General features: G+C 46.6%; 1 protein-coding gene across 2 annotated transcripts in view; it reads right to left on the minus strand.

Moving 5' to 3' along the window:
* Positions 1–22,000, minus strand: part of LOC143926701 (cytochrome P450 4B1-like) — a 49,238-nt gene that overhangs the window by 25,505 nt on the left and 1,733 nt on the right. The window contains exons 1-3 of one of the 2 annotated variants that reach the window (XM_077450712.1): positions 17,843–17,977; positions 4,193–4,337; positions 810–854 (exon numbers count right to left, since the gene is read on the minus strand). In XM_077450712.1, the coding sequence (XP_077306838.1) occupies positions 810–854; positions 4,193–4,337; positions 17,843–17,962 (310 nt within the window). In that variant the 5' untranslated portion in view covers positions 17,963–17,977. Of the gene's footprint in view, positions 1–809; positions 855–4,192; positions 4,338–17,842; positions 17,978–22,000 lie in introns of those variants that run through there. The other variant, XM_077450711.1, reaches the window with a different exon arrangement.

A 22,000-nucleotide genomic window follows, 5' to 3' on the forward strand; every position in this document is an offset into this window, starting at 1 on the left:
TACAAGGGACCCCCTAGCAACCGGTATTTAGAGGTGAGTAAAAAAAAATTTTTTTTTTCAATTATTTTTCATTTTTTTAAAGAATTTTAAACGTTTTTTTATTTTTTGGTGGTAACACCACTTTAACTGACGGCTTTTCTAATTATTCAGAAAATTCTGCATTTTGCCGAGCCTCCGGGGGTTTTTATTCCACCACTAGGCGGTTCGAACCATGTGTGGGCAGGCTGACCAATACCCCGAAAACTCTAGTGGCACAGGGCAAATTTTTTATTTTTTTTGTAGTAAACAAGGGATTGTAAAAGACCAGGGACACCTTTGGGTCGCCCCAAGGAGAATACTAATGCAGCGCTCGTATTGCGCCACGGTGAACGGCCGGTGGTACGGCCATATTGCTGTTGCTAACATGATCGCCCTGCCCTTCAGTGATGTGGAACCTGAGAGCCACCCACAGCTCCCGGGCGGCCACAGATTTGTGGGTGACCATCTCGTTGCTTGGGGAGCCACAGCCCCGTCTGAATAATGGGTGAATCCTGGACAGGTGGCACACCTACTGCTCAATCAATCGACTTGGGTACAACCAGCCTGTCAGGTTTTACATGCGATTATTGCCAGTGGCTGTTATAGCTGCCAGCAATAATCATTATGTTCTCCCGGTGGGGGCAGCTCCCCCCCCTCCCCCCACCGTGAACACAATGGCTACATGGGAGGGAATGCAGGAAATAAAATTGCTCCTTTTATGGCCCGGCCTAAAGGGATGGAGTGCTGACCGTAAAACCATCACTGTGTATATATACTGATACCGTACATACCGATCCACGGAACCAGGAAATTGTAGTTGATCGGTGCTTTTGGATCTGCAGATAAAGGAAATAAAACGTTTTTTTAGCTGCTATTCATATTTCATTCATAAGAGTAAAACTGAATCTATGGTGAGAATATAAAATCTGATCTCCATCTCCGCATCGTCCTCCAATGATTTCCAGCTCCCTCCTCGCACTCTGAGCCACCTGGATGTTTGTGAAGACCCTACACATATCCTTCCTGGGACACGGAGTCACTGTGTGCTGTGAGTAGGCACTGGTGTGTCCCACTTTTCACAGAGCCCGCCTTCTGAGGGGAGGAGTTTCAGGAGGCGGAGTCAGTTCCCGGAATCAGCTAGGGACCATAGGTTATGTGGTCCTTAGGAATGGAGAAGGATAAGCTGCAGAGCATGCTGGGAATCCAGGAAGTTGGCGAAAAAGAAGACCAGCAGACAGGCAGCACTCACAACATGAAATCAAATGAGATTTTTCAAGTAATCTTATATTGGATTGTCAGTAATAAGTATTGTTTATATTGTTGTTATAATGCTGATGTTATACAATGAAAGTGAAAGCTGTGACCAGAGATCTCATTCAAAGGCGTTATAAATCTTCCTACCTGTACCCTGTGTTCTTCATCTGCATGTACGTTGATCATGTGTGTCATGGTGTCATTCATAGGATGGACGTTGATCATGTAGTGTCATGGTGTCATTCACAGTAGGGTTGCAGCGATACCAATACTAATTGCGTCATCAGTGCCGATACCAAACATTTGCACAAGTTCTTGTACTCGTGCAAATGCTCTGATGCTTGACCCGATACCTGGGCAGTCAGGGGTGATCGGTGCAGCGGTGGGGGGGGGGTTACAAGCACCGGTCTCCCTGTATAGATTTCAATAAAGCAGCTGACAGCCGCTTCTCCCCCGTGGCTTTCAGCTGCTTTATTGAAATCTATAAAGAGAGATCGGTGCTTGTAACTCCCCCACCCCCTACCGCTGCACCGATCACCCCTGACTGTCCCGTGTCCTTCTCCATGCCCTCCTCTGTGTGCTCCTCCGTCCCCCCCCCGCCCCACGTTGTCCTCCATGCCCACCCTCTGTGTCCTCCCTGCTCCTCTGGCCCCGCTCTGTCCTCCTCCGGTCCCTCCCTGTCCCAGATCTGTCAGGATGGAGAGCGGAGGAAGGAGTCGGTAAATCTGTAATTTACCGGCTCCTTTCTTTTCTGATTGCACAGAGTCAGTGATCACTGACTGTCTATTCATAACTGAAACATCGTCATTTGTGTCCTCAGTTTATGAATGGAGAGGAGCCTTTGTCTCCTCTGCATTCATCTGCAGTGCAGCTGAGGCTGCAGAGAAAGGAACTGTGTCTGTCTCAAAAAGGGAGATTTCCAGGGTCTGTCTAGACCTCTGATATCTCACCAAAGCACCCCCCAACAGGGCTGATAAAATAATAATAATAAAAATAAATAAAAATGTAATAAATATTTAAAGGTAAAATTGTAAATAAAAAATAAAAGAAACACTGACACCATCCACCACCCCCTCCCCACCAAGAAAAAAGAAAAAAGCATTGTCAAAAAAATAACAATTGTAAAAAATGTATTGTAAAAAATAAAATCGTAAAAAAATAAAAAATAAAAAATAACTACTGACAGTCCACTGTCACATGACATTAAAAAAATGTATCGGTACTTGTACTCTGTCTTTAAAAAGTGGTATCGGTGCACCCCTAATTCACAGGATGGATGTTGATCATGCAGTGTCATGGTGTCATATGTTGCCCTGTACACATAGCCAATAGTAGAGTAAATCATCACATTCCTGTGTCAGAGATTTCTGTTTGTGTTCACACGTGAGACTTGCAGCATGCACTCACACTGCACAGGTTAATGCATAACCACTCCCTGTAGTGTGAGAACTGACACTTCCTGTGAAGAAACCATATATCCCACAATCCCTGGGCCTCTCAGTCTAGAGCTCTGCAGGTGAGAGCTGCACAGTAATTAGATCTGACACAGACACAAACAGGCAGAGCAATGAACACAGATCTCACCATGCTGGAAGATGAGTTTTCATCACATTGCCACCCGGAACTACTGCAAGCATCCTTAAATGTCCTGACTTGGTATTGCGGGATTAACCCTTCACATTCCCTTTAGTGGCCAGATACGGACAGTGCTGGGATTATTATAAGCAACATAACTGCATCAAAATGTAATTCATATAAAAACTAATTTATGTCAACTTAACCCTTTCATATCAAAATACAGCATGCAACATATAATCATACCACCGCACTACTGGACACAGCAATGCTAATGAAACAAAACAACACAAGTACTGGCATATGAGTACCCAGGACAGGAAGTTGCCTGTCTCTTTAGGAAATAGGATGAATAGGGTAAGTGAGGAAGAACGATGGTAGGTGAAGAAGAACAATGATAAATGAGGAAGAACGATGGTAGGTGAGGAAGAACAATGGTAGGTGAGGAAGAACGATGGTAGGTGAGGAAGAACATTGATAAATGAGGAAGAACGATGAAAAGTGAGGAAGAACAATGGTAGGTGAGGAAGAACGATGGTAGGTGAGGAAGAACGATGATAAGTGAGGACATCATCACGTTAAGTACGATCGGATTTTCTGACAACTTTGTCCGACCGTGTGTATGCAACAGTTTCGGACAAAATCTGTCTGACAAAATCCAACGGATTTGGTTGTCGGAATGTCCGTCCGGGGACGATCCGGGGGCCAGCGGATCCTGTGTCCGACTCACCGATGGAAGCGGTGAGTCGGTAGAAGGACCAGAGGGCGGCGGGAGGGGGGGGGGGGTAAGAACGGAACAGCCGCTATGATCGTTCTTATGGTGCAGGGAATCGCCGGCTGAAAATACCGATATCTGAATGACGTCTGTGGCCTCAGGCATCGTTCAGATATACCGCCACAAAGCCCACGATGTCATATGACGTAGCATGGGCGCCAAGTGGTTAATTTTTGCCTGATAATGATAGGGATGGAGGCTGTGACCTCATTTAAAGTCCCAATTTTTCCCCATTCCCCATTCCCTACTATTTGACTAGTTTTTAAATTCAATAAACAGCCAATCGGGTGACAGAAAACCAGTGTTTGGCGACAGGACATGGCTTTGGTCATTATTAGGACTGTGATCTGGTGGGAATGGTCTGGCGGTGCCATGTATGGCCTGATACGGAGGACACCCAATCATCCTTCCTTGTATAGGACACGATCAGCCCAATTTATCAGATTCCAACAAACAAAACCCTATTGGCTCGCGGGAATCCGGTTGGATCCTAACTTTCATCCGAAAGCCTCAGAGAGGGAAGACCACAGAGAGTTCTTATTTCAGATACAGCCCTTTCTTGGCTCCCACCTGATCGCCCAAACACCGCCTTGGCATACTCCGGGTGAGTGATGATCAGACTCGTCACAAACTTTCCGATCCACACAGGGAAGGCTTTGGGATATTTCTTCACCCAAACCATCAACCGGTCCAGATCAAATCCATCCCGGCGGAACTGCAAAGATAGAGAGATGATAGATAGATCGAATTTATGGACATCGTAAAATAATAAACAAGAAACAAAAAACCCCGAAAAACAACGCATCACAAAGACATATCCAGTACATAAGTAAGAATTATGTTAAAAATACTAAAACATTCCCAGGTTTAAACTAAGAACATCGTATTGTCACAGAGATCTGACCAGGGCCGTTTTTAAGGCAGGGCAAAAGGGGCAGCTGCCCTGGGCCCTGTCTTTGTTGTCGTGGCCCAAAGCAGCTGCCTCACACTTGCCAAATATCCTGGTTTCAATTCCCTTGTGGTTTTAGTTCCGTGCTGTGTCCTGATTCATATGTAAATAGCGGCGGCCGGCAGCATTGATATGTATATAATGCCCACATGAGGTCATATCCACAGTAATCTCTAGCAACCAATCAACAAGCAGAAATCATGTGCTGTAACCTCTAGCAACTAATCAGTGAGCCGTAATGTGTGCTGTACCTTTGGCAACCAGTCAGTGAGTGGTAATGATACACTGTATCCTCTGGAAACCAGTCAGTGAGCGATAATGATACACTGTAACCTCTGGAAACCAGTCAGTGAGCGATAAGGATACACTGTAACCTCTGGAAACCAGTCAGTGAGCGGTAATGATACAATGTAACCACTGGCAACCAGTCAGTGAGCGGTAATGATACACTGTAACCCACTGGCAACCAATTGCAATAGCTGCCTGATCTGATTTTGTAAACTAAATTTGAGTCTAGTTGCTATTTATTGTATGTCTCAGAGCAGGTGGAGAGCGAAACTGCATGGGGGGCGAGGAGGGGCCCCAAGAAAATTTTTGCCCAGGGTCCAATCAATATTAAAGACAGCCCTGGATCTGACCACCCCCAACATCTGCTGGACTCCAAGAGACACCAGATCCTTGTTTTATGTGACCCTCATCTTCTTTGTTATGGAAACCTCGAGGAGAAATGTCACCAGAATACAAGATGTCCAACCTGATCTGCCAATAATAATTGCTGCAAATCCAGAGTAGGAGTAGATTAGAGTACACTTATCAGATCCGATGTACACATCCACCATCCAACATCACTTATCAGACCCGATGTACACATCCATCATCCAACATCACTTATCAGACCCGATGTACACATCCATCATCCAACATCACTTATCAGACCCGATGTACACATCCACCATCCAACATCACTTATCAGACCCGATGTACACATCCACCATCCAACATCACTTATCAGACCCGATGTACACATCCACCATCCAACATCACTTATCAGATCCGATGTACACATCCACCATCCAACATCACTTATCAGACCCGATGTACACATCCACCATCCAACATCACTTATCAGACCCGATGTACACATCCACCATCCAACATCACTTATCAGATCCGATGTACACATCCACCATCCAACATCACTTATCAGACCCGATGTACACATCCACCATCCAACACCACTTATCAGACCCGATGTACACATCCACCATCCAACATCACTTATCAGACCCGATGTACACATCCACCATCCAACATCACTTATCAGACCCGATGTACACATCCACCATCCAACATCACTTATCAGACCCGATGTACACATCCACCATCCAACATCACTTATCAGACCCGATGTACACATCCACCATCCAACATCACTTATCAGATCCGATGTACACATCCACCATCCAACATCACTTATCACACCCGATGTACACATCCACCATCCAACATCACTTATCAGACCCGATGTACACATACACCATCCAACATACCGATGGAGTTATGGCAAACACAATTTCAAAGGTTTTTGTTAGTGATATCAAGAATAATATTATTATGTTTTTCTTTCTTTTTGGGCAAGTTACCACATCACTATTATCCCGTCGTTTTTAAGATCAAAGATACAAATATGTTGGTGTCCCTTGTCAATTTTACATTGTATTTTTTTTAAATGAAACTGCCGACTCCCAAACTGTCATTTGAAGTAAAACACATCGCCAAGTATTATTCTCCACCATTTTTTTATTGTGCATTAAAAAAAGAAAACAAATAAAATTAGACATGCTGTCTGCCAATAGAACTTAACCAAAAAGTGCATTCTATGCATCCAAAAATATAGAAAAATATACCAAATCAAATCATTATTATTCAACCAAAAAATAAAATAAAAGCGCCATGTATCCTGCTTCTTAATATAGGGGTGTCACCAATGCCAAGAGTTGGTGAAATCAGGGGTCCGTCATCCAGGGATAATTCCAAAAATCATCCGGTTTATTCTCCTGGAGCTCCCGCAGCAAAATCATACGACATAATTGGTCACGATTAATAAAGCAACCAATTTTTGGTCCAAGAACGTCTCACTTTAGCCTGTTCCTGGACTGGACTTGGGTCAAAGCAATAACTCCAAGGCCAATAATAAATAACACGTTATCGCCTCCGATTCCGCAACATGGCTGGTCGACGAACGGCCGTGCAGGAACTAACTGAAAATCGCTAAATGATAAAACGCGAAAAAGAAAAATGAGAATCAACACTCACCAAACTTCTACTAACACGAAATTAGCAGAAGGAGCCCAAAGAGCGGCCGCTAAAGACCTGAAAAACCACGTAGTATGTCACTCCGTTCGCAATTGTTGGCCAACATTTGTGTGACCGTGTGTATGCAACACAAGTTTGGGCCAACGCCCTTCGGACAAAATTCCACGGTTTTGTTGGCGGAAAAAAGTCTGATCGTGTGTACGGGGCTACATTTTGGACTGTCTATGCAGTTGGAGTAGGGTCGCCACCTTTTCTTCAAGCCAAACCTGAACCCTTTAGCCCTTGTACACACGATCCGAAATTCCGATGACCAAATCCGTCGGATTAATTCCGGATGAGGTCCGTAAGTGATGTTGCATACACACGGTCGGACCAAGTTGTCGGAATTTCCGGTTGCCAAGAACGTGGTGACGTAAGCCGTGTACGGCGGGCCTACAAAAGGGAAGTTCAGCTCCACGTCCGGCACCCTTTAGGCTCCTTCTGCTGATCTCGTGTTTATCGCGTGTTAGTAGAAGTTTGGTGAGAGACGATTCGCGCTTTTCAGATTTGTGATTCAGATCGCTACTGCTCTTCAGTTTCTGCTTGTCTTTGCGTATCGGATAATCAGTGCGTGTAGTCAGTAAGTATTTGTTGATCATTGTGGACTATATCTTGGTATAGTACGCTTTGATTTGCATTTCTTATTGTCTGCTTGCTTCTGCTATTCAGGTCGTTCTTTCAGGCCTTGCTGTTTATCGGTGCTTTCTGGTGTCCGTTCTGACGAGCCGACCGTTTTCAAACCATGTTTCGTCTACGTACTCGTCGTAGAGTTTGTGCTGTGCAGGGGCTTCGTGTTGGGGTTCTTACTTTGACACAAGCCCGGTCCATGAACAGGGAGGGGAGGCGTTTGTGGACCAAGAATTGGTTGCGCCAGCGTCACCAGTTCTCGCACATGCCTTTGCTCCGTGAGATCCGCGAGAATAATCCTGATGATTTCAGGAATTATCTCCGGATGACGGACCCCGTTTTTCACCGTCTACTGGCTTTGCTGACCCCTTATATCACCAGGCAGGATACCTGCATGCAGCAAGCCATCACTCCGGAGCAGAGGCTCATCGCCACGTTGCGCTACTTGGCGACTGGGAGAAGCCTTCAGGACCTCAAGTTCTCTACAGGCATCTCCCCCCAGGCTCTGGTGATCATTATTCCAGAGACCTGTTCTGCCATCATTCAGGTCCTGCAGAAGGACTATATGAAGGTAAGTTTTATCCTTTAACATCACATTCTATGTATTTCATGATTGCTAATGTCTTGCATTTCTTTCCTCATTCCCTAATTACCATCATTGCAATATGCTCTAATTCATATGCTCTGCCCCTTTGTCCTCAGGCATATTTGCCTCACTAACTTCCCCACCATGCTCTTCTTGGCCCATAAAACTATAGTCTAGTCACTTACCAATGTCTTTTGTCAGCTCCATAGTATTGCTTTTCCCTAAACACCCCCTAAAATCTCTACAAATGTGATGTGTGTGCTTCAATTCATACAAAGTGACTTTTTTTTTTGGTTGTGCCAAACTCATTAGTAACCCCCCTCCCCCCCAACTGCTAGCTCAGCTGATAGCAATCCTCTATCTGATGACTTTACCAAACCCAATACACACTATACCTACCTTTTTGATGGTCACATTTAGACCCTTTTCACACTGGGGCGTTTTTCAGGCGTTTTTCATGCACTTTAGCGTAAAAAAAAGCGCTTGAAAGAAGCCGCAACTGCAATCCCAATGTAAAAGCCCGAGTGCTTTCACACCGAGATTCCTTTCACACTGGGGCGTTTTTCAGGCGCTTTAGCGTTAAAAAACACGCCTGAAAGAAGCTGCAACTGCAATCCCAATGTAAAAGCCCGAGTGCTTTCACACTGAGGCGCTGCGCTGGCAGGCGTTAAAAAAAAGTCTTGCAAGCAGCTTCTTTGCAGCGCTTTTGCAACGGTGAATACACCGCTCCTAAAGCGCCCCTTCCCATTGAAATCAATGGGAAGCGCCTGTAAAATGCCAGAAAAACGCCTGAAAAACGCTATTGGCAGCAGCGTTTTGTGGGCGCTTTTAACCCTTTATTTGGCCACTAGCAGGGGTTAAAAGCACCCCAATAACGCTCGAAAAACGCTGGTAAAGCGCTGCTAGTTTAAGCTGCGCTTTACGAGCGTTTTTCGGGCGCTGACATTGTGAAAGGGCTCTTAAAGCACTCGGGCTTTCACATTGGGACTGCAGATGAGGCTTCTTTCAAGCGCTTTACAGGCGCTTTTTTTAACGCTAAAGCGCCTGAAAAACGCCCCAGTGTGAAAGGGGTCTTATGGATGAGTTCACCAAAGCATGTAGTGCAAGGGCCTGCCTCAATACTTTCAAATGCTTTTTATTTTTTTTGTTTTTTCCCCTATTAATTATCTTGATATGTGATAGCAGAATGTCAAAATGTACTTCCATTTTTTTTTTTTTTGGTATTATGAAACTTCTTACCTGTCCGGTGGGCTGTCAATAGTGTAAGTAAGGAGGGGCTTCCCAAAGTATCACACATTATTTAGCCATTCAGCTCTCAATCAAGTGGAGAGGGTTACCAGTCCAAAACATCCCCCCCCCTCATTTTTTAGCAAGGGCCCATCAGATGGGGGGGATGGGGGTGGGGGAGGGTGATGACTCTCATAAGGGGACCTTATACTTTAGGCTTTAAATACTCAGTTACCAAAATGTTATACTAATCTTCGCCAAAAATGTTGGTGTCTAATCCGCTTGCAATGTTGATTATTTAAATTACTAAATTTTGGTTCTTGTTTCACTCCACAGTGTCCTTCAATGCCACAGGAATGGCAGACTGTGGCCTCCCACTTTTCCAGTCGTTGGGACTTTCCCAATTGTGGAGGAGCAATAGATGGGAAGCACGTCCGCATTGTCCCACCACCCAACTCGGGGTCGTACTATTATAATTATAAGGAGTTTCATAGTATCGTGATGTTGGCGGTGGTGTCTGCGACATATGACATTTTGTACGTGGACGTGGGGCAAAATGGACGGATGTCGGATGGTGGAGTGTTCGCACGGACGGAGTTCTACTGGCGTCTCCAGAGTGGCAGTCTGGGCTTGCCACCCCCAGAGGAGAATCAGGAAGTACTCCTGTTCATCTTCGTTGCGGATGAGGCGTTTGCCCTGGCGAACCATCTGATGCGGCCTTTCCCCATGAGGACCCTCACCCCAGACCAGAGGATTTTTAATTTCCGCCTGTCCAGAGCCCGAAGAGTGGTGGAGAACACCTTTGGAATACTGGCCAGCCGGTTCCGCCTTTTTCTTACGCCTATCCACATGGCGGAATACAAACTGAATCACATAGTGCTGGCGTGCTGTGTTCTTCACGATTTTTTTTTCTTCAAAGTTTCTGTGAACTATGCGGTCTCAGTTGGCCAACAAGAAGCAGACTTGCTTGAAAATAATGATAACCTCACGGGCCTTCAACCTGCTCATCCTGGCTTGCCCCCCCCAAGCGCCCGTGAGGTTAGAACCCAATACATGGACTACTTTGTGGGTAGGGGGGGCCATTGATATGCCAGACAATGTCTGAGAGGCATTTTCTCAATAATTTTTTATTTGAAACTCCTTCATTCACTGCTTGGCTTGGTTTTAGGTGTCTCCTAGGTAAATTTAGTTTTTTTCTTGTTGTGCCTTTTTCACCAACAGTGCAAACCCAAGTCCAGAGCGAGATGAGGGGACAGTCTTCTTCAAATAAGCTTATTATGTTGTGGGTCTGCTACACACACACACACACCTTTTTTTGTTAACATTACTGACCAAAATCGTGCTCATTTTCAGCACCATGGCAGGAAAATGGCATGATTGTCCAAATTAACACATCACTGTGGGTGTTTTTTACTAAAGGCACATCCACTATGCACTACAAGTGCACTGCAAAAGTACACCTGAAACTGCACTTGGAGTGCAAAGTGGAGTTTCCTTTAGTAAATAACACTCCTTCTCACCGCAATCTCAAATTTAACTCCAAATACATCTTTGGCGCAATGAAAAAGGAAGCCACACATTGATGATAATTTAACTTTTTAATCCAAGCACATTCACGTGTGCGTTTAGAAAAGGTTTTTACAACAAACCAACAAATTGTGTGTATCAAAAACAGTCTTTCAGCTAATTTTTGTGTACTTGGTGCTTTTGTGTAAACAGGCATGTATCAAAGCGTAACATACAGAACACAGGAACTTACAAAGTTCAACTTTGAAAAGTGAAGACAATATCAGACATGAGTATGTACAAACTGGGCTGATATTGCCTTCATCATATGGGGTGTCACCCCTGGAAAAATCCAAATTTGAAAGATGCACACAGTGTGTTAACATGTGCTATTTCCCATCATGGGGGATCAATGTACATGTTTTGGGGCTGCAACCCCTTCATCTCTTTCCACAAAACACGTACATTGATCCCCCATGATGGGAGATAGCGCATGTTTACACACTCTGTGCATCTTCCAAATTTGGATTTTCTAAAAATACAAAAGTTGTGGTTTAAAATTAAAAAACTAAAAGCCTAGCTAGTTTGGGCTGTTTCACACTCTCCCCAAAACATCAATGATGTTCTTCATTTTATTTTTCACATCATTGATGTTTTGCTGTATATTTTCCAAATCCCGATTGCACCCCATTATCTCCCCAATCAGGATTTGGACATTTTCACTGGTAAAACGGGAATCTTCTTCCACATCACCTACAAAACAAATCAAAAAAACACACCATGTATTAAAAATAATTTGCCCAACTTCAACGATCTCTCCTTCCTCCTCCTCCTGCTCCTCTGCTTTTGGTTTTGGTATTTGGCCTTCTTTGGGAGAGGCGTGGTCCCTGGTGTCCTCATACTTGCCGAGTCTTCTCTCCCCTATGAGAATGTAAAAGCAGAATAATTAGCACACAGAGGGCAGAATTCGGAATATGAAACATTGCTTGGAAGTGTTGTACAATTGATTTTTTGGGCCGAGCTCCAAGGTGAGAACATTATTGGGGACACTTTGTTGAGCTGGAATACTTCCCTGCAGAACGATGTTTCTTACGAACGTATGAAAACATGAACTTGAAAGTGGCCATTTTAAAATGCACAACATGAAATCAAAGCACATGGAGCAGTATGCAAGCAAGAATAATCATATGAACACACGACAACTACTTACTTTTTTGAAGAACACGCTTGATCCTTCTGTACTGATCATGCTCCTTTCAGTTTCAGGTCTGACCAGCGTTTTCTCATTTGATCCTTGAATCGGCGTACCCCAAAATTCTTATGAAGACTCTTCACAACTTTAGTCATGATCTTGCCTTTCTGATATTTGGGTTTGGGTAAGGTCCATACTTCCCATCATAGTTGGTCCTGTTCAATATGTCCACCATCTCCAACATCTCTCCAAAAGACATATTTGAGGCTTTAAATCTTCTCTTCCTGGATCGGGACGTTTTCAGGCTCCAGGCTTTCCTCCCCCTCCTCCTCGTTAGTGGTTGCGCACCTGCGTTCTCTCCGCCATGTGCTCTCCCCACTGCGCCGAAAGCGAAGGGGTCGGGGAATAGTCTAGAAAGAACGTCAGGGGCGGGCAGAGTTTCACGCATGCGCACTGTATATAAAACGCAACACGTGTGGGTCGTCCATACGATCTGGGAACAGAGTGATGCGCGGACACGACGATCGTGCAAACGAATGTAACATTTTTAACTTGGTGCATCACTAGACTAGACTTCTTCTATCTAGGCCGATGTTGGGACAAGATTAGGAGGGGTTTTCATGGCATTATTAGTATTTGAGGGTTTGTCTTGTGTTGTGTCTTGCAGACAAGATGGATCCATTCGTAAACCCCAATTTTATGGGGCTATTCCTCCAACTGTACAGGGAGATGCCCTGCCTGTGGCAGATCACAACCAGTTTTATTACGACAGAAGAAAGAGGAAGGCAGCGCTGGAGAAACCTCTTTCTTTGGTGCGGATTATGGTCCTCACGGCAGACATGGCCTATCTGAATAGGAAAATTGGGGCCATGAAGATTACATCAGGGAGAGAAAGAAGCACCTGGAGTCCTTGAGATCAGGAGATCCAGATGCCGTTTATTACCCCAGGATGGTTCACTTCCAGAGGTTGCATTTTCTGGTAGACCAGGGGGTACCCAGGCCACCACTCGACCGTCTTCCTTCAAGGCATCTTTCACCACCAGCTGAGGCTTCCAACGTCCAACCTGGGCCTTCCAGGCAGCAACATGTGGTGGGGCCCAGCTTGAGACAGGTATTGCATTGTTGAACATATTTCTTGTGTTACATTTAATGATGTTTACTAGATGTTCTTATTGATCAGTAAGTTGTGATTTAACAAAGTGGTTTACATCTCAATAGACAGTAGTGACCAAAAATGATTGGGACGGGAATGAAAAATGCTGGGCTCAGAATGATAGTCTGTTCTATTTGGTAACATTCTATTTGCAAAAGCCAGGAGCACAAAATGGTGTGATTGATGAACAAAAAACTAAAACTATGTCCCCTTTTCATACACAGGAAGACCTCAGTCGGGGGGAGGCTGTGGCAAGTGGCAGCCAGGAGGTCCAACAACGCCCTCCTCCTCCTCCTGCCCCAACTACAAGAGCCCAGCCACAGCCTCCAAGGATGCCTGGCAGGAAGTGCCTAAGGAAGACGAGAGAGTGATGGCCTGGGATGAGTCTGGTCTGCCAGAAGATGCAGCCTCTTGAAGATCCACATCCTGGGGACATTGATGGCATCTGATTTTCCTGATCTCTAGGACTTCTGGACCAGACTTCTCTCCCTGAGATATGTACTCCTCAGGCGCCACCAATTTTTCTTATTCTAATTTGTTCATGTCTGCCCTGGGGGCCAAAGGCTGCACCAAAGTAACAAGTTTCTCCAGCGCTGCCTTCCTCTTTTTATTTTATTGCAACCAAAATAAAGGTTTTTTTTTGTTTGATGAAATACTTGTGTATGTGTTTTCCTTCCAAAAGGCCAGTTTATTTGTGAGCAGGCAGGTACATTTCCCCCAAAAAAGTGACATGAATAACAAGGGGTACCAACACTAAACAACCTCCTGTAGATTAAAAAAGAAAAAATACAATAATGTTGTTGTGGTAAGTTTACACACAAAAAAACACCCCAAAAAAATGGAAAAATGAGCAAACTGTCAAAAAAGGAGATGTTTAGGAAAAAAAAAAAAAAAAAAAGCAGCCAAAAAAAACAAAACAAAATATAAAATTGTGTAGATGTGATGAAATCAAAAATTGTATTGCCGAAATGGTTAATAAAGAGTCAGGAAATCCGTTCGGGAGAAGTGTGTGTGACTATGAGCATCAAAAGAAGTTCCTTCTTGCAGCATTGTAAAGAACAAGAGAATGCGCTTCATGAAAGAAATTTTAACATTGCAGCGTGACGAATGTGCTATATCGATTACGAGCCGTAGTTTTACCTGAACGAGCGATTCCGTGTCGGAATTTGAATGTGAGCATGCGTGGCACCTTGTCCGTCGGAGTAGGCTACACATGATCGGAGTATGTCCGATAGGAGCAGTTTGTCAGAAAATATTTCCGGCAAGTTGGAAAATTTGGTCCGACGGATATTCCGACGGAAACAGTCCGATGCAGACCACACACAGTCGGATTATCCGACAAAACGCTCCGATCGGACACATTCCGACGGAATCTCCAACCGTGTGTACAAGGGCTTAGTGGCGCACAGTGTGGAATGCATAGTAGGAGTCATGAGTACAAAACAAAGAGTACAGCAGTCAAAGGTGTAGGCAGGGCCGCTGATAGAAATCATGGGGCCCCGTACAGCCGATCTGACGGGGCCTCCTTCAGCCCCACCCTGGTCCCGCCCCTGGCCCCTCCTTCAGCCCCCCCCTGGACCTGCCCCAGATGGTCAGAGACTGCAGACATAGTACAGCAGGAGATGATCAGAGACTGCAGATATAATACAGGAGATGGTCAGAGACTGCAGACATAATACAGGAGATGATCAGAGACTGCAGACATAGTACAGGAGATGATCAGAGACTGCAGACATAGTACAGGAGATGATCAGAGACTGCAGACATAGTACAGGAGACGGTCAGAGACTGCAGACATAGTACAGGAGACGGTCAGAGACTGCAGACATAGTACAGGAGATGATCAGAGACTGCAGACATAATACAGGAGATGGTCAGAGACTGCAGACATAATACAGGAGATGGTCAGAGACTGCAGACATAGTAAAGGAGATGGTTAGAGACTGCAGACATAGTACAGGAGATGGTTAGAGACTGCAGACATACTACAGGATACAGATCAGAGACTGCAGAAATAGTAACGGAGATGATCAGAGACTGCAGACATAGTACAGGAGATGGTCAGAGACTGCAGACATAGTACAGGATACAGATCAGAGACTGCAGACATAGTACAGGAGACGGTCAGAGACTGCAGACATAGTAACGGAGATGATCAGAGACTGCAGACATAGTACAGGAGATGGTCAGAGACTGCAGACATAGTACAGGAGATGGTCAGAGACTGCAGACATAGTACAGGAGATGATCAGAGACTGCAGACATAGTACAGAAGATGATCAGAGACTGCAGACATACTACAGGAGTCGGATCAGAGACTGCAGACATACTACAGGAGAAGGTCAGAGACTGCAGACATAGTAAAGGAGATGGTTAGAGACTGCAGACATAGTACAGGAGATGGTTAGAGACTGCAGACATACTACAGGATACAGATCAGAGACTGCAGAAATAGTAACGGAGATGATCAGAGACTGCAGACATAGTACAGGAGATGGTCAGAGACTGCAGACATAGTACAGGATACAGATCAGAGACTGCAGACATAGTACAGGAGACGGTCAGAGACTGCAGACATAGTAACGGAGATGATCAGAGACTGCAGAAATAGTAACGGAGATGATCAGAGACTGCAGACATAGTACAGGAGATGGTCAGAGACTGCAGACATAGTACAGGATACAGATCAGAGACTGCAGACATAGTACAGGAGACGGTCAGAGACTGCAGACATAGTAACGGAGATGATCAGAGACTGCAGACATAGTACAGGAGATGGTCAGAGACTGCAGACATAGTACAGGAGATGGTCAGAGACTGCAGACATAGTACAGGAGATGATCAGAGACTGCAGACATAGTACAGAAGATGATCAGAGACTGCAGACATACTACAGGAGTCGGATCAGAGACTGCAGACATACTACAGGAGAAGGTCAGAGACTGCAGACATACTACAGGAGACAGATCAGAGACTGCAGACATAGTACAGGAGATGATCAGAGACTGCAGACATAGTACAGGAGAAGGTCAGAGACTGCAGACATAGTACAGGAGATGATCAGAGACTGCAGACATAGTACAGGAGATGGTCATAGACTGCAGACATAGTACAGGAGATGGTCAGAGACTGCAGATATAATACAGGAGATGGTCAGAGACTGCAGACATAATACAGGAGATGGTCAGAGACTGCAGACATAGTAAAGGAGATGGTTAGAGACTGCAGACATAGTACAGGAGATGGTTAGAGACTGCAGACATACTACAGGATACAGATCAGAGACTGCAGACATAGTAACGGAGATGATCAGAGACTGCAGACATAGTACAGGAGATGGTCAGAGACTGCAGACATAGTACAGGATACAGATCAGAGACTGCAGACATAGTACAGGAGACGGTCAGAGACTGCAGACATAGTAATGGAGATGATCAGAGACTGCAGACATAGTACAGGAGATGGTCAGAGACTGCAGACATAGTAACGGAGATGGTCAGAGACTGCAGACATAGTACAGGAGATGGTCAGAGACTGCAGACATAGTACAGGAGATGATCAGAGACTGCAGACATAGTACAGAAGATGATCAGAGACTGCAGACATACTACAGGAGTCGGATCAGAGACTGCAGACATACTACAGGAGAAGGTCAGAGACTGCAGACATACTACAGGAGACAGATCAGAGACTGCAGACATAGTACAGGAGATGGTCAGAGACTGCAGACATAGTAGAGGAGATGGTCAGAGACTGCAGACATAGTACAGGAGATGGTCAGAGACTGCAGACATACTACAGGAGATGGTCAGAGACTGCAGACATAGTACAGGAGATGGTCAGAGACTGCAGACATACTACAGGAGATGGTCAGAGACTGCAGACATAGTACAGGAGATGGTCAGAGACTGCAGACATAGTACAGGAGATGATCAGAGACTGCAGACACACAACAGGAGATGATCAGAGACTGCAGACATAGTACAGGAGACGGTTAGGGATTGCAGACATGATTGATTCGGGAGATGGTCAGAGACTGCGTTTATGGCTGAACCCAGTGTACAAGTATATAGTATCACAGGGCTGATCCACTCTATTTAAACCACCTCTGCAAAATCAAGCCAGTGATTTTCCTTAGAAAGTACAACCAAGTGACAGAAGACAGAGGGGGGGGTGAATCACATCCAATTTCCAAAATACAAATTTTCTTACAAACAGTGAACTGCTCGGGATTAGTGGAGGGCAGTAACCAAATAATGGGGCTGTGAAGCTTCCAGCCTAAACCAGCAGTAAATCCTCAACAACAACAAAACAATCTGTGCAGCACACACACAACTCTGGCTAAATAGCTGATTATAAACTGAAATGGTTACCAGCTGCTGCAGAGTCTTCCAGAGATCCTATCAGTGTGATCAGACAATGTGCAGGTCAGGTTAGGCAGATAAAAGAAAAAAAAAAGTAACCAGCAAGACAAGAGGGAGGGGAGGCTGATCTCCTGTTCGCTGACACAGATATCTGGAAGACACTGCAGCCGACTAGCTTCATGTTACTGTGGTCCCGACTATCCTGTTTCCATTCAGCCACAGCTGTGTGTCCTTGCAGAACTTGTATTGCTGTTGTCATACCTCGTATGTCTCCCTCCTCGCTCTCACATTCAGCCCCCCTCCAGCTCTGTTTAGAGTGAAATGTGAGCGGCCTGGAAAAGGGGAAGGAAACACTTTTTTTTTTACTTTGCATTCTTTCATTCCGTTTTTATAGTATATTGCCGGGCCCCCCTGCTGGCCAGGCCCGGTACTACAGGGCCAGTTGTACTGGCTTATCAGCGGCTCTGGGTGTAGGGGTAAGAACAGTCCAAAATTCCCCCGCGCAAGCAATATTCTCCTCCATGTTACCCTTTCATCAAAACGCCATCACTAATCTTTATGCTCACTCTCCACCCCACCAACAAAAGTCATTTCTCCCCCTCCCAGAACAATTCCCCCCTCGCAAAACAAATCCTCTCCCCCCCCTTCCTCAGCACAAGTCCTCCTCCACTATCCCCAAAATCCCCAGTCCTAGTCCCCCCCCTCCCTTCTTCCCCATCCCAGCACTTATCCCTGCCCCCCTCAATTCCCCCTCCTCATAGAAATCCTCTTCCCCAATCTGTACAAACCCTCCTCCCCCAATACCCCTCTCGGAATAAATCCTCTGCCACCACCAAATCCTACCTCCCATACCAGTAGAACAACCCCCTTCCCCTGCCAAAAAAAAAAAAATTCTCTTTCTCCTCCTCCCACCAAAAAAAAAAATCCCCCTTCCCAGCACAAATCTCCTTCCACCCCATAAATCCCTATGCCAGCACAGCTCCTCATCCCAGCACAAATACCCCACCCCAGCATCCCCCCCCCAAGCAAAAATCCCCCTTCTAGCACAACATGCTCCCCCATCCTGGAACAATTCCTCTCCCCTCATCCTCTCCAGCGCAAACCCTCTTTCCTCCAAGCCCCTCCTACAAAAGTCCTCTCCCCAGTTCCATCACATATCCTCCTACCTAAATCCCCCCTGCCAGTACAAACTTTTCCCCCACAAACACAAATCCCCCCCTCCTTCTAATACAAATCCAAACCTCCCAACTGTCCCAGTTGTTTTAATGGACCTTTCCTGAGATGTGAACTAAATCCCTGAGTCCCATGAATCCGGGCTGAGTCCTGGAGCCCAGTGCTGGAACAAGTGCTGGCACTTGGCTCCACTAACTTGCCAAGCAGGAGCTAGTGTGGGCATCCAGGGCAAATTTCCTTCATCTCTCGGGGGTCCAGATGCCATGATCATCCCCTCTGTGAGAAGTTGGATATGTGCTGTGGGGGAGAGGGCTAGTGCTGGGGGGGTTTGGATATGTGCTGGGGGGGAGGTTGGATATGTGCGGGGGGGGGGTACTCTGGGAGGGTGAGGGCTAGTGCTGGAAACGGGGGTTGGATATGTGCTGGGTGGGCACTCTGGGGGGAGGGCTAGTGCTGGGGGGGTTGGATGTGTTCTGGGGGGGACAGGGCTAGTGCTGGAATGGGGGTTGGACATGTGCTGGGGGGGCACTCTGCGGGGGAGAGGGCTAGTGCTGGAAGGGGGGATGGATGTGTGCTGGGGGGGGGGAGAGGGCTAGTGCTGGAAGGGGGGGTGGATATGATCTGGGGGGGAGAGGGCTAGTGTTGGAACGGGGGGTTGGATGTGTGCTGCGGGGCACTCTGGGGGGGAGAGGGCTAGTGCTGGAAGGGGGGGTTGGATGTGTGCTGGGGGGAGAGGGCTAGTGCTGGAAGAGGGGTTGGATATGTGCTGCGGGGGCATTCTGGGGGGGAGGGCTAGTGCTGGAAGGGGAGGTTGGATATAATCTGGGGGGGAGAGGGCTAGTGCTGGAAGGGGTGGGGTTTGATATGTGATGGGGGGCACTCTGGGGGGGGGGCTAGTGCTGGAAGGGGAGGGGTTGGATATGTGCTGGGGGGGCACTCTGGGGGGGAGGGGCTAGTGCTGGAAGGGGCTGTCAGGTTTCAAATTCATCCCACACTTCTGGTATATGTCCTTTCTTATACCAAAGCACCCCCCCCCCCCCCAGCACATATCCTCCTAACCCCCCAATCACTCCACCAAGTGTACATCCTTTTAGTTTCCTCCTTCCCAGCCCCTCCCCCCTCCTCCCTGTCCATCTATAAAGCATAAAAATGTTTGTACAGACCTGACATCAGTGTGTGTTCCTGCCCCCCCCCCCCTCCTGTGTGTATGAGGAGGAGGAGGAGGAGGAGGCAGCTTAGTTCTTCTATGTGTGTGAATGAGACAGGCTGCAGGGACGGCGGGGGAGGGGAGACATGCAACAGATGATGGCGCGGACTTGTCATTCCCGGTACTGTCCGGTCTGAATGGTGTGTCCGGGTGAAAGGGACTTGCCTACACACGATCACACTAGGGTGACCACATTTCCCGACTTCCAGATAATTTTTGATACTTTTTTTTTTTTTGGCCAATTTTTGAGGCTGGGGCATATTATTAAATCAGTGGGCCTGTGTGCAAGATCATAAGTGGGTGCTAGGATCACTTTTCATAGGGACTACCGCAGGGAGTACAGCAGGTCTATCCCCCCCCCCTTACATCCTCCTCCAGGGTGCCCCTTAGTACTACTGTACTAAGTGGCACTCCCATGGTTGTAAGGGGACTCTCTGGAGGATGTAAGGGGGCACATTAGTGTGCCCCGCTTCTTACATTAGTGTGCCCCCTCCTTACATAAAAGCACCCCCACCTTACATTAGTGTGCCCCCTTTCTTACATAAGAGCGCCCCCTCCTTACATTAGTGTGCCCCGCTTCTTACATTAGTGTGCCCCCTTTCTTACATAAGAGCGCCCCCTCCTTACATTAGTGTGCCCCTTTCTTACATAAAAGCACCCCCTCCTTACATAAGAGCGCCCCCTCCTTACATTAGTGTGCCCCTCCTTACATAAGAGCGCCCCCTCCTTACATAAAAGTGCCCCTCCTTACATAAGAGCGCCCCCTCCTTACATAAGAGTGCCCCCTGCTTACATTAGTGTGCCCCCTCCTTACATAACAGCCCCCCCCTTACATAAGAGCGCCCCCTTCTTATATAAAAGCACCCCCTCCTTACATTAGTGTGCCCCGTCCTTACATTAGTGTGCCCCGTCCTTACATTAGTGTGCCCCCTCCTTACATAAAAGCACCCCCTCCTTACATTAGTGTGCCCCGTCCTTACATTAGTGTGCCCCGTCCTTACATAAAAGCACCCCCTCCTTACATTAGTGTGCCCCGTCCTTACATAAAAGCACCCCCTCCTTACATTAGTGTGCCCCGTGCTTACATCAGAGCGCCCCCTCCTTACATTAGTGTGCCCCGTCCTTACATTAGTGTGCCCCGTCCTTACATAAAAGCACCCCCTCCTTACATTAGTGTGCCCCGTCCTTACATCAGAGCGCCCCCTCCTTACATTAGTGTGCCCCGTCCTTACATTAGTGTGCCCCGTCTATACATCAGAGCGCCCCCTCCTTACATTAGTGTGCCCCGTCCTTACATTAGTGTGCCCCGTCCTTACATCAGAGCGCCCCCTCCTTACATTAGTGTGCCCCGTCCTTACATAAAAGCACCCCCTCCTTACATTAGTGTGCCCCGTCCTTACATCAGAGCGCCCCCTCCTTACATTAGTGTGCCCCGTCCTTACATTAGTGTGCCCCGTCTATACATCAGAGCGCCCCCTCCTTACATTAGTGTGCCCCGTTCTTACATTAGTGTGCCCCGTGCTTACATCAGAGCGCCCCCTCCTTACATTAGTGTGCCCTCTACCTTAAGCAGCATGGCTGTAGCTCACAGTGGGAGATTGGATGAGGAGCAAGTGTGTAACATGTGAAGTTCTGTCCTCCTCTGGGAGCGGGGGGGGGGGGTTAGGACCCCACAGTGGACTGGAGGGAGAAGGGGGAGCACAGGGGTGTTCAGGATTTCAGAGCCCGATCTTATGCCCCGTACACACGATCCGAAAATCGTACGGAAAAATAACGCTTTCGACGCGATCGTACGATAATCGGATCGTTAGTACAGAGCTTTTCGAGAGCCGATTAGGACAGTTCATCCGATATTATTCTATCGGACACGCACGGAAATTTTTTTTCGTACGATGCCAGATCGTGCGATTTTCGTTTAATCAGGACAGCTATCGTTGGAGAATGCAATACAAATGCATTACAACACATGACATCACTTCCGAATTTTTTTTTTTTGTCGTGCGGGAATTTTCGTGACTTTAGTAAACTCATCAGATTCG

Source organism: Lithobates pipiens, unplaced genomic scaffold, assembly GCF_037356315.1.
Source record: "Lithobates pipiens isolate NorthernLeopardFrog02 unplaced genomic scaffold, aLitPip1_a1.2 Scaffold_23, whole genome shotgun sequence".
Taxonomy (NCBI): domain Eukaryota; kingdom Metazoa; phylum Chordata; class Amphibia; order Anura; family Ranidae; genus Lithobates; species Lithobates pipiens.